We start from the raw sequence: 12,468 nt of genomic DNA, 5'->3' as shown, positions 1-12,468 counted from the left end.
CCACAACTGGAGTAGATATCACATGACTGACGGGGATACCCAATGACTTCCAGCGGACGAGATCCACTGGCCGAACTGCCCCAGCAGGAAGACGTTGGCAGCCTCTTTCCTGCTGGCGATGTCTGCACTCTTCGTGCATGTTCAGTTCATGCACGAATGGAGCATGTGTGAAGGAGGCCACTGATTTCTTCCTGCTGGGGCAGTTAGGGTAGCGGATCTCATCCACTGACGGGGATTGGGCATCCCCACCAGCAAAATTAAGATTAATGTTGCGGCGGTGGGGGTGGAAGAGTAAGAGGAAATGTCTACCCCTGGGCTCCCCCCAAAATCCAGTGCTGGCTACGCTCATGAGCCACATGATTGATGACAATTGCCCCAAAACCAAAAGAATTACTGAAAAAGCCCATCAGCGACATGGGAAACTAAGCAAATGAACATTTTTGGTCTACACACATTTAAGGGTAATTCTTCACAGGCCACTAAAATTAGGCGCCGGGGTGATGCACACTAAGGCCAAATCCTGTATCAGCAGTTACACGCATAATTGCTGTTATAGAATAAAAGCATAAGAACAGCCATATTGGGTCAGACCAATGGTCCATCTAGCCCAGTATCCTGCTTCCAACAGTGGCCAATCCAGGTCACAGGTACCTGGCAGAAACCCAGTTAGTAGCAACATTCCATGTAGAACCCCAAAGAGTAACAAGATTCCATGCAGAATCTCAAAGAGTAGCAACATTCCATGCTACCACTCCCAGGGCAAGCAGTGGCGTCCCCATGTCTGTCTCAATAACAGACTGTGGACTTTTCCTCCAGGAACTTGTCCAAACCTTTTTTTAAACCCTTTTAACTCCGCAGATATGCATGTAACTTAAGGTGCAATGGCAAGTGTAAGTGTTCACGTAAGTGCTAGAATTCTAGAACCTGCGTGCATAAGTGCTAGGCATGCCCCTCCCAGGTCCATACCTTCTTTGCAATTGTGCATTATGGATTTTGCCTGCTCAATTTTATAGAATACCAACTGAGAGCAGTTACACTCTTAACTGCAAATAAGTGCCAGTTAACACCAATTACAGCCAATTTCACAATTAAGTTAGAAGGGAAATCAGTAAAACTAGAGGAAATGAATTGAGATTGCAGGGTGGTAGACTTTGGAGTAATGTCAGGAAATTCTTTTTTACGGAGAGGGTGGTTGATGTCTGGCATGCCCTCCCGAGGGAGGTGGTGGAGAAAAAAAAGGTGACGGAATTCATTAAGGCATAGGGTGAACACAGAGGATCTCCAGTTAGAAAATGAGAGAAGGAGAAATGTTGGACATGGTGGTGGAGGGGAGGGAGGAAGAAATTCTTCATGGGGGGGGGGCAGAGAGAGAAGTGGTTGACAACAGAGGGGGAGAGATATTGGACATGGGTTGTAGGAGAGGGAAGGACAGATGCATAGGAGGTGTGGAGGAGAGAAAGGGAGATAGATCCAGGGGCTGAAGGGAGTGAGGAAGAAATTCTAGACAATGGAAGTGAAGGAAGAGAGAGAGTGAGAAATACTGGACCATGGGGAAGGAGCAGGAGGGATGACAGAAGGGGCAGGGAGATGTCAGGCTATGAGGATAAGGAGGGAAGAAAGAGGGAGCAGATGCTGGGCTAAAAGGGTGGAGGGAGGAAGACCCGGAGTGGTGGAACCTTGTGGGAGAGGCCAGAAAGGGGAGGAGGGGGTGGCAAGGAAATAGATGAGAGGAGGATAGTAATATGTTAATGGGGAGTAGAATAAAGATGAAAGGGAATGGAAGGCTGAGGAAGAAGTGAGTTGGGGAATGAGAGAGCTAGTGAGTAAGAGAAGGAGATAAAATTTGATAGGTAGCTGAAAAGTAAAAAGGAGGAGAAGGGTGAGAGAGGGTGAAATTTGAGTGGAGAGAGGCAGAAAAGAAAAATGTGGGGAAAGAGCTAAAAAGGAGCAGTGGTATGTTAGCGGCAGGTGTGGTAAGGGAATGGAACAAGACAGGAGAGAGGAGAAAAGACAAATGGATAGCAGCCACTTGAATGAGAATTAGCACAAGACAGGCTGGAAAGCAGAAAAGAGAAACTGGAACCACATAATGGAAAAATAAAATGTCAAGACAACAAAGGTAGAAAAAAGCATTTCATTTTGAATGTTTTAAATAGAATATGTTAGCTGTGGGAAATGTGTATAGCAGATGTCTTTGTATTGTGTTCAGTAGAAAAAGAAAAGAGTTGTTATTTCTCCAGTGTTGCAGTACATGCCAAGTTTAACTTCTTGGTGTTCCCAGTTCAGTTTTTATCTACATATTTTTATTTCTAATTTGTGATCCCATATTCTATATTTGGTGAGAGTCTGTCGGTGTGATAGTAAAGGCAGTTGGGAAGATAGGAGGGGATCGGACCCCCACCTTTATATTCTGACCTGGGCCCTAGCATGTCTACCACCGGCCCTGACCCTTGCTGTAGCTGGTGGGGATCCCCAAGCATTACTAGACGAGGACCTCCTTCAAAGACAGCCAGAACTCCCTTCTACCAAGCTCTGCAGTCAGCGGCAGCATCTTTGAGCCATGCGTGGGGTGCCGGCTTCGGTGGCTCAGGGATATTGCTGCTGCCTGCCTGCCAAGCTTGGTAAAAGGGAGTTCTGGCCACCTTCAGAGAAAGTCTTTAGCTGACAGAGCTTGGGGATCCTAATTAGCTAAACTGTTTATATTTTGAGGTGGGGGTAGGGCAGGGCAGAGAAAATTTTGTACCCACCCACTTTGGGCTCAGGCCCACCCAAAATTGGCTGCTGGCAATACTGGAGAGATATTCCAAATTTGTGCAGCTGTTAACATCTGACTAATTGCAAAAGTCTCTAGTCAGTTTGGAGATATTTCTTTCTTTCTTTTTTTGTATTGAAAACAAACAGTGCTGCTGCACAGTGATGGTATACGAAGATTATATACTTATATTAAAAACCCTTGTGTTACAAACAACCACTCCGTACTGTTGCATTATAAGAGTAGCTATTCTAATGGATATTGAAAGCAGCAGCAAAAACAGTAAGCCTATTGAAAGGAAAGTATAATTGTGGGGTAAAAAGGGGAGAGCAAAGAGGGAAGGAGGAAAAAAAGGATGGGAAGGGGGGGGGGGCAAAGGGAAGAAAAAGAAAAATACAGGAAAACACTAAAGGGGGAAAAAGAGAAGGGAAAACCTGAGGGCACTGACTGCATCAAAGTGGTGGGAGTCAAACAGGCAAGGTTGAAAAGGTGGCGTCAGATCGGGGCAGACTGAGAGTACTCAGGGGCCCCCCGCTGCCGCCCCTGGCCTCTCCACACATGCTACCGCTGCTCCCCGCTACCACTGCCCCCGCAGCCCTTACCTTCCTCCATGCCCAGCATGTCCCTCCGACTACCCTTTCCCACCTTCTTCTGTGCTGCTGTTGAGCATGCCGGCTCCACAGTTTAAAATGGCATCTGCGACCTCTCACGGTAGTCTCGCAAGAGTTTGCGGCCACCATTTTAAACCGCGGAGCCGGCACAGGCAGCGGCAGGGAGAATTGTCACTTTGCCAGGGCGGCTGTAGTGTGTGGCAGCGTTGGCAGCAACCACTAGACCACCAGGGCAGCTATGTACAGTGGCGGGCAACAGAAACCGAACAGAGCCTCTGGGCTCCCTGGAGCCTCTGGGCCCTGCTCAAATGGTCAGTCCGCCCCTGGGTCAGATCAGCAGGGTCAAAAAGTACTGTACTCCTGCAATGTGGCTTCAGCAGCTCATGTTCAGCATTTCTATAATTCTTATATTGGTCTGATGAAAAAGATCGTAGCCTGCCGGATATTCAGCTGTCCAAGGAAAATATATTACACCAGACAGAAGCTGTATTGTCATCACTACTGTAGGTCTAAATGTTCTTTTCTTTTGTGTCTAATTTCTTGGCAGAGGAATACATTGACGTCGAGGGCAGCACACCCTATTCACCCTGTTCCACTCAGTCCTACCGCTCTCTGCCGCTCCAGAACCAATCCAGCTTTGATGACCCAGGGCACGTAGCTGCCTCCACAGGTACCTTTGTAGAAGGTACCAGACGCTGCTCACTGCGCAGAAAATGCGAGCTGGCACTGCTGGGTTGTGCCTCAATTCTTGCCTCTGTAGCTCTGGGTGGAGGCAGTGGTGACCTGCTGGAGCTGGGCCGGGCACAGGCACAACAGGAGGAAAGAAAGAAAAGGGATGGACTGTTCCAGCGGGCAGGCCGTCTCCGGCGTAGCACTAGCCCGGAACCTATCAGTTCTGTCACTCTCCTGTCCCTGTCGTCCATCTCTGACTGTAACTCCACAAAGTCTCTGATCCCTTCTGACAGCGACGAGGGGACTGAGGGAGCCCGCACCAACCCTCTGGTGGACTTGAAAGCCGAGAGTTTCAAGAGGGATCCTCGACAGTCCCTCACACCCACCCACGTCAGTGCAGCCATGGCAACAACAGCGACACGTGGTCACCGGCGCACCCCTTCCGATGGTGCCCTCCGGCAGCTAAGCCTGGCTCATAAGCAAAGCCCAACTAATGGCAGCACACAGACCCTGACATTCACAGGTTGGTGTTCTTCTGTTTATCTTTAATGATCAAAAAACATTACAGCACTGATCCTTAGCACAGGAGCAAGGTGGAATGAACAGACGTACAAAAATGGACCATCTGGACGTGTTTTATTCCAAATATTAATAGCTAGTATTACTCTGAAGCCTTAAAGTCTGGCGCTACTTGTCGCAGGTTTTGAACAAATGTCATTCATAATGAGGGTAACTTGATAACAGGTTGCTTATCAGGAGAGTAACAGGCGCCTGTTTTTCGGCTATGTGTCTTTAAAATACTAGGGATAAATCAGCAGAAATGATGGCTAATCTGAAGCTGCGGATCTTTACTCCTTCTCCTGAGCATGCAATAAATTTTAGCACGTAACTTCTGCCCATATTCATATCTTTTATACAGAACGGACTGGATTCAGTAAATACCACTCAGATTTGAGAGCTGAAAAAAATCTGCACCGAGCGCTATTCTGTAAACGACGCTCAGATTTGGACGCCATTTATAGAATAGCGCTTAGAGCCAATTTCCACACCAAACTTTGGGAGTGAGGATTTATACCAACTAAATCCTGATGTAAATCCTGGCACGTAAATTAGGTGCAGGTCTCCGGTATTCAGTAATTCTGCGTACATCTTTAGTGAATGCTTCTGATGCACCCATGGCCACAGCCCCTTTTGAGAGCTGCACGCTATAAAATCTGAACACTGATCTTTATAGAATAGCGCCTAGCAAGATGCATGCGCAATTCCTAATTGGAGCCAATTAAGTGCAATAATTGGTTGTTAGCATCTAATTATTGCTAGTTAATGACTCATTACTTAATTAAGTTGCGCACGCAACATGAGCATGTAATTTTAAGTGCCATATATAGAATCCAGAGGAATGTGTGTAGAGCTGCTTTTATTTATGAGCAAGGGGGCAACTGTGAGCACAGTGCCTATTCTTGTCCAGCATCTTTCTTCCTTCCCTCCCTTCCCCTGCCCTGTTTCAGCAGCTTCCTTAACCTCCTCCCCACCCCCAACTCTGCTGCTTCTCAGTGGAAAAATAAGCATCACAGACCTGCTGTCTAGTTCTCACTGCCAATGGCTCTGCCAGTCCCACCCCTTTTGACATGGCTTCCTGTTTCTGAGGAATGGAACCAGTAGCAGGGCCGGCTTTTGGGGGAGGGGCAAATAGGAGCTGCCCTGGGCTCCACAGCTCGGGGGGGGGGGGGCCCAGATCCAAGCATCTCTTTTCTCCACACCACAGTCAGTCTCCTCCTCCCTTTCCCTCACCTTCCCGATCTTTTTTAAAAAAATTTATTTCCCTTCTCAGAGGAGCCCTGGCACAGCAGCCATCCTCATAAGCCTTCGGCTGCCCTGAAGCTTTCCTTCTCTGCCACGATCCACCCCTCTCTGATGCAATTTCCTGTTTCCACCTGGGCGGATTGCGGCAGAGAGGGAAAGCTTCAGGGCAGCCAGAGGCAGCTTGTGAGGATGGCTGCTGCGCAGAGGCCTCTCTGAGAAGGGAAATACATTTTTAAAGAAAACTGCAAGGTGAGAGAAAGGGAAGGAGATGGACCACGTAGTAGCAATGCAGGGGAGGAGAAGGAATCAGTGCCCCCCTCCTTAATTTCTGCCCTGGGCCCAACCACGTCTAAAACCAGCCCTAACCAGTAAAGCCATCAACAGCACCAACTAGACAGTGGTTTTTGCCTATATGTTCTATTTTTTTCACACAAGGAAGCAGCAGGACTGGTGGGGGAGGGGGGTAAGGAAATTGTACTGTTGGCTGGGGGAGGAGGAAGTTTGCCCAGAGTCCTATAGGTAGTTAATGTGGGTCTGAATTTGCGCACTGTCACCTGGATATTATAAATGACGTAAAGGTAAAGGTCGAATGAGAGTAGGGTTACCATATTTTGTCCCCCAAAAAGGAGGACACATGCCCTGCCCCCCTTTCACGCCCTCACTCCACCCCCTGTCACATTTTCCCCTCCCCCCTGTCACACACCCCGTCACTCCCCCTCCCCTTACCTTACTACTGCCCTAGTGGTCTAGTGACCTCTTCGGGGCAGGAAAGAGCCCCCTCTTTCCTGCCCGGAGCGCTGCCCTGCATGCATCCTTCCTGTTGCTGATCTTGGTGCCGATTCAAAATGGCCACCGAGAGTTGAAGTCTCACGAGGTCACTTCAACTCTCGGCGGCCATTTTGAATCGGCGCCGAGATCAGCAACAGGAAGGATGCATGCAGGGCAGCGCTCCGGGCATGAAAGAGGGGGCTTTTTCCTGCCCCGAAGGCGGAAGAGGTCACTAGACCACCAGAGCAGTAGTAAGTAAGGGGAGAGGAGGCTAGCAATCTGCCCGTTTGTCTGGATTTCTGGACAAACGGGCAGGCTGGCGGGCGGTCCTATAGGACCGCCCGCCCACCAGCCTGCCCATTTGTCCAGAAATCCGGACAAACAGGCAGATTGACAAAACCCGCACGATTGCCCGGACATGTCCTCAAAAAGAGGACATGTCCAGGTAAATCCGGACATATGGTAACCCTAAATGAGAGAAGCTTGCATCTTGGAGATAAATGCGTGGCTGCAGGTTGAGTGCTTTGGTTTCGTAGACCATGGGATGATTTTCCAAGAGGAACTGAACGGTGATGGTGTCCATCTGTCAAGGAAGGGAAGGAGTGTCTTCAGCAACAGGCTGGCTAATGTACTAAAGAGGGCTTTAAATTAAAATTGATGGGGATGGGTATAAAAGGCCACGAAGCCATAATTAACCCCAAGGAAGGTAGGACATCTAATGCCTTTATAGAAGTGAATAAAAAGAGTAAAATCTGGAGAGCCTTGTATACCAATGCCCGAAATATGGGAAACAAACTTCTAGATCTTGAGGCTACAATGATAGAAGCGGACTTGGATTTAGTGGCAGTCACGGAGACGTGGTTCATGGAGAACCATGACTGGGATGTTGCTATACCTGGCTATAATCTATTCAGGAAGGACAGAGTAGGAAAAAAGGGTGGAGGTGTGGCATTATATGCTAAGAATGATATCCAAGTGACAGAACTGCAGGACATGTGGGGTATGGAAGAAGCGCTGTGGGTTAAACTGGAAAGAGGGAAAGGAAAATGTATCTATATCGGAGTGATATACAGACCTCCCTCACAGTCAGAGGAAATGAACAGGGACTTAACTGAAGACATCCGCAAGATAGCTAGGAAAGGGGAAGTACAACAGATAGGTGACTTCAATATGCCGGAATGTTGATTGGGGTGTCCCGGCTGCGGGGTTGTCTAGAAGCAAAGAGATCTTAGATTCCCTACAGGAAGAATTGTTCTAGCAGTGGGTGACGGAACCGACGCGGGATGGAGCTGTTCTGGACCGGGTGCTTACGAATGGAGAGTATGTTTCTGATGTCAAGGTGGCAGACCATTTGGCATCTAGTGATCATCGTATGGTATGGTTCAATATTAAAACAGAAGAGAGGGCTCATTTGAGATTGAAGGTCCTGGATTTCAGAGGAACTAACTTTGCCAAGATGGGGGAATTTCTCAAGGATCAGTTAGCGGGATGGGAATAGCCAAAGGATGTAGAACAGCAATGGACAAGAATGAAAGGAGCTATATTAAAGGCAACTAACCTTTATGTTAGAAAATTACACAAAAGTAAGAGAAAAAGAAGGCCTCTCTGGTACTCGAATGTAGTAGCTGAAAAGATAAGGGAAAGGAGGCTAGCCTTTGCATGTTATAAGAAGATTCAGAAAAATGAAGACAGGAGAGAATACCTAAATAAGCGAAGAGAAGCTGGAAAAGCTATCAGGAAAGCGAAGCGGCAAATGGAGGAAAAGATAGCTAATATGGTAAAATTAGGAGACAAGACCTTTTTCAGATATGTAAGTGACAAGAGGAAGTGCCATAATAGCATTGTGAGGCTCAAAGCTGAGGAAGAGAAATATGTGGAAGATGATAAGGATAAAGCTGAACTGCTTAACGATTATTTTAGCTCTGTGTTCACGAATGAAAGACCGCGGGTAGGGCTGCAGAAAACAAAGGCTAAAGGGGATGGATGTATGGTAGACCAAGACCCGTTTACGGAGGACTGTGTTCGTGAGGAGCTTGCCAAACTAAAAGTAGACAGAGCGATTGGGCCTGATGGGATACACTCAAGGGTGCTTAAGGAACTCGGAGAAGTTCTATCGGCTCCACTGACGGACCTCTTCAATGCTTCCTTAGAAACTGGAGTGGTCCCGGTGGACTGGAGAAGGGCGGATGTGGTTCCTTTGCACAAGAGTGGAAGTAAGGAGGAGGTTGGGAATTACAGACCTGTCAGTCTGACCTCGGTGGTGAGTAAGCTAATGGAAATGCTTCTAAAGAGGAGGATTGTGAGATTTCTTGAACTACAAGGAACGCGGGACCCGAGGCAGTATGGCTTCACTAGTGGCAGGTCTTGTCAGACAAATCTGACTGTCTTCTTTGACTGGGTGACCAAACAGTTGGATGTGGGAGGGGCGCTTGATGTGGTATACTTGGATTTCAGCAAAGCCTTTGACACGGCTCCACACAGGCGACTGATAAATAAATTGTGCCCTCGGTATGGGACCTAGAGTAACTGATTGGGTTAAAAATTGGTTGAATGGTAGGAGACAGAGGGTAGTGGTAAATGGAGCTTGCTCTGAAGAAAAGAATGTCTTCAGTGGAGTACCACAGGGATCGGTCCTAGGGCCGGCTCTTTTTAACGTCTTTTTGAGCGATATTGCGGAAGGGCTGTCTGGTAAGGTTTGCCTCTTTGCGGATGATACTAAACTCTGCAATAGGGTGGACACCCTGGAGGATGGGAATGACATGAGGAAGGACCTAGCGAAGCTGGAGGAATGGACCGATATTTGGGAACTAAGGTTTAACATATACATATAGTAACATAGTAGATGACGGCAGAAAAAGACCTGCACGGTCCATCCAGTCTGCCCAATAAGATAAACTCATATGTGCTACTTTTTGTGTATACCCTACCTTGATTTGTACCTGTCCTCTTCAGGGCACAGACCGTATAAGTCTGCCCAGCACTATCTTCACCCTCCAACCACCAGCCCTGCCTAATCCAAAAAATGCAGGGTCATGCACTTGGGTCGCAAAAATCCGAGGGAACGGTACAGTATAGGGGGTGAAGTGCTTCATTGTGCAAAGGAAGAGCGGGACTTGGGGGTGATTGTGTCTGATGACCATAAAGCTTTCAAACCGGTAGAAAAGTGACAGCCAAATCCAGAAGGATGCTTGGGTGCATAAAGAGAGGCATGACCAGCAGGAAAAAGGAGGTGATAGTGCCATTGTATAAGTCTCTGATGAGGCCCCATTTGGAGTACTGCGTGCAGTTCTAGAGACCTCACCTATGGAAAGATATAAACAGGATGGAGTCGGTCCAGAGGGCAGCTACGAAATTAGTAAGTGGTCTTGAATGCAAAAATTATAGGGACAGGCTTATGAACCTCAACATGTATACGCTGGAAGAGAGGAGACATGATAGAAACGTTTAAATATCTCAAGGGCATTTATGTACAGGAAGAGAGCCTTTTTCAAATGAAGGAGAGCTCTGGAATGAGGGGGCATACGACAAAGTTAAGAGGGAATAGGCTTAGGAGTAACCTAAGGAAGTATTATTTCACAGAAAGGGTGGTGGAGGCGTGGAATGGCCTCCCGGTGGAGGTGGTGGAGTCGAGGACTGTTCCAGAATTTTAAAAGGCATGGGATAAGCATGTGGGATCGCTTAGGAACAGGTAGAATTGGGGGTTACAGAGGATGGGCAGACTGGTTGGGTCATATGGCCTTTATCTGCCGTCATGTTTCTATGATTTCCCTATGCAAATTGTGCATGATCCTGATATGTGTATGCAGCTAAATTAGTACTCATAATTGGATGCTAACAATTATTGGCATTAATTGGCAACAATTTGGATTTGCACACACATCTTGCTACACGTTATTCTGCAAAGATCAGTGCGCAAATCTTATAGCGCGCAACTGAAATGGGGGAGTGGCCATGGGTGGGTCAGGGGCGTTTACTAAAGATGTGCCAAGATTTATACCAGGTTTCAGATGGTGTAAATCTTCGCGCCCAAAACTTGGTGCAGAAATCGGCTCTAAGCGTTACTTTATAAACACCATCCAGCTCAGAGCACTGTTTATAGAATAGCGCTCCATGCAGAATTTTGTGGGTGCCATTCATTGAGCGTCCTTTACTGAATCTAGCCTTTTGTGTCTGCCCATATGTCACCCATACTTCAGCCCCAAACATACCTACACGTGGGCTGAATAGAAGCATGCATCTTCTTGTGACGTGTGTTCTTTTACGAGCATATTATCTAGTGTAATTTAATATAATAAAAGCAGTTTTAGGCGTGGAATAAGCTTATGAAATTGCCTCAAAAGGGTGTAATTTGGTAAAACACTTTCGACATGGAGGGTAGGGGGCTCTTACAAAATTGTTTGTGGGTGCCAGGATAGCCAGATGGCAAATTTAGGGTGAACCTGAAAACTCATCTCTTCCCCCCCCCCCCCCCCCCCCAGTCAAACCAAAAGAAATACCTGAGCTGGTGGGGATCTGCAAGCCTTGCCAGCCAAAGACCTTATCCCAGAAGAAAGAACACTTACACCCTGCACAGCCGGTGGTAGTGTCGCAGAGCCATTGACATGGCCAGTCTGTGCACATACGCGAGGGGTGGGGCAGCAGCGGCTCAGCGACACTGCTGGCTTCACATTATGTAAGTTTCTTTCTGCTAGGAGATCTTCTGCTGGTGAAGCTTGTGAATTCCTGTCAGCCACGCCTAAGGAGCACCGATTTCAGGTGGGCCTGAACCCAAAGTGGGTGGACCCCAGCCCATCCATGGCTACGCCACATGAGGGACATGCATGTAAAATATAGATGCACGGAAGGATAGTTCTCACTTTCATGTAGACCAGTTGGGTATAGGGTTAAGTCCAGTGCATATGTGTGTTTCATACAGTACGTAAGCCTCCAAGGCATTTGGTCATGGGAGGAGCCAGCATTCGTAGTGCACTGGTCCCCCTTACGTGCCAGGACACCAACCAGACACCCTGGGGGCACTGGAGTGGACTTCAGAAAAAGCTCCCAGGTGCATAGCTCCCTTACCTTGTGTGTTGTGCCCCCCAACCCCCCCCCCCCAAACCCACTCCCCACAACTGTACACCACTACCATAGCCTTTAGGGATGAAGGGGGGCACCTAGATGTGAGTACAGTGGGTTTCTATTCCACCCACTGCCACTCAGAGTTGCAGTCATTTACCGCCCCCCTGATAAATCCCTCCCTTCCTTCCTTACCGACTTTGATGCCTGGCTCTCCGTTTTTCTTGAGCCCTCATCCCCATCCCTCATTCTCGGTGACTTCAACATTCACACTGATAACCCATCCGATTCATATGTTTCTCAGTTCCTCACCCTTACCTCCTCCTTCAACCTCCAACTGAGCCCCACCACCCCTACTCACAAATCTGGCCACTGTCTTGATCTCATCCTCTCTTCTACTTGCTCACCCTCCAATTTCTGCATTTCAGCCCTTCCTCTCTCTGACCATCACCTAATCACTTTCACACTTCAGCACCCTCCTCCTCAATCTCGCCCAACACTAACTACTACATCCAGAAATCTCCAGGCTGTTGACCCCCCCCCCCCACCTTATCCTCTACTATCTCTGATCTCCTCCCTTCCATCATGTCCTCCAAATCTGTTGACAAAGCTGTCTCCACTTACAATGCCACTCTCTCCTCTGCTCTAGACACCCTTGCACCATCCATCTCCCGTCCCACAAGGAGGCATATTTTCAAAGCACTTTGGGAGGCTAAGTTCCATAGGTTTCTATGGAACTTTGGGAGGCTAAGTGCTTTGAAAATATGCCTCATAGCGTACCAATCCCCAGCCCTGGCTGACCCCTTG

The 12,468-nt window shown here is 48.0% G+C and overlaps 1 protein-coding gene across 1 annotated transcript in view; it reads left to right on the top strand.

The window, feature by feature from the left end:
* MAP3K10 (mitogen-activated protein kinase kinase kinase 10) overlaps nt 1–12,468 on the top strand; it is an 88,776-nt gene that overhangs the window by 61,971 nt on the left and 14,337 nt on the right. Inside the window, exon 10 of the mRNA XM_030219615.1 lies at nt 3,911–4,558. Coding sequence (XP_030075475.1) covers nt 3,911–4,558 — 648 coding nt within the window. The remainder of the gene's footprint in view (nt 1–3,910; nt 4,559–12,468) is intronic.

Source organism: Microcaecilia unicolor, chromosome 11, assembly GCF_901765095.1.
Source record: "Microcaecilia unicolor chromosome 11, aMicUni1.1, whole genome shotgun sequence".
NCBI lineage: Eukaryota > Metazoa > Chordata > Amphibia > Gymnophiona > Siphonopidae > Microcaecilia > Microcaecilia unicolor.
Note: the sequence above shows the minus strand (reverse complement) of the source record. Positions and strands in the feature narration are given on the sequence as shown.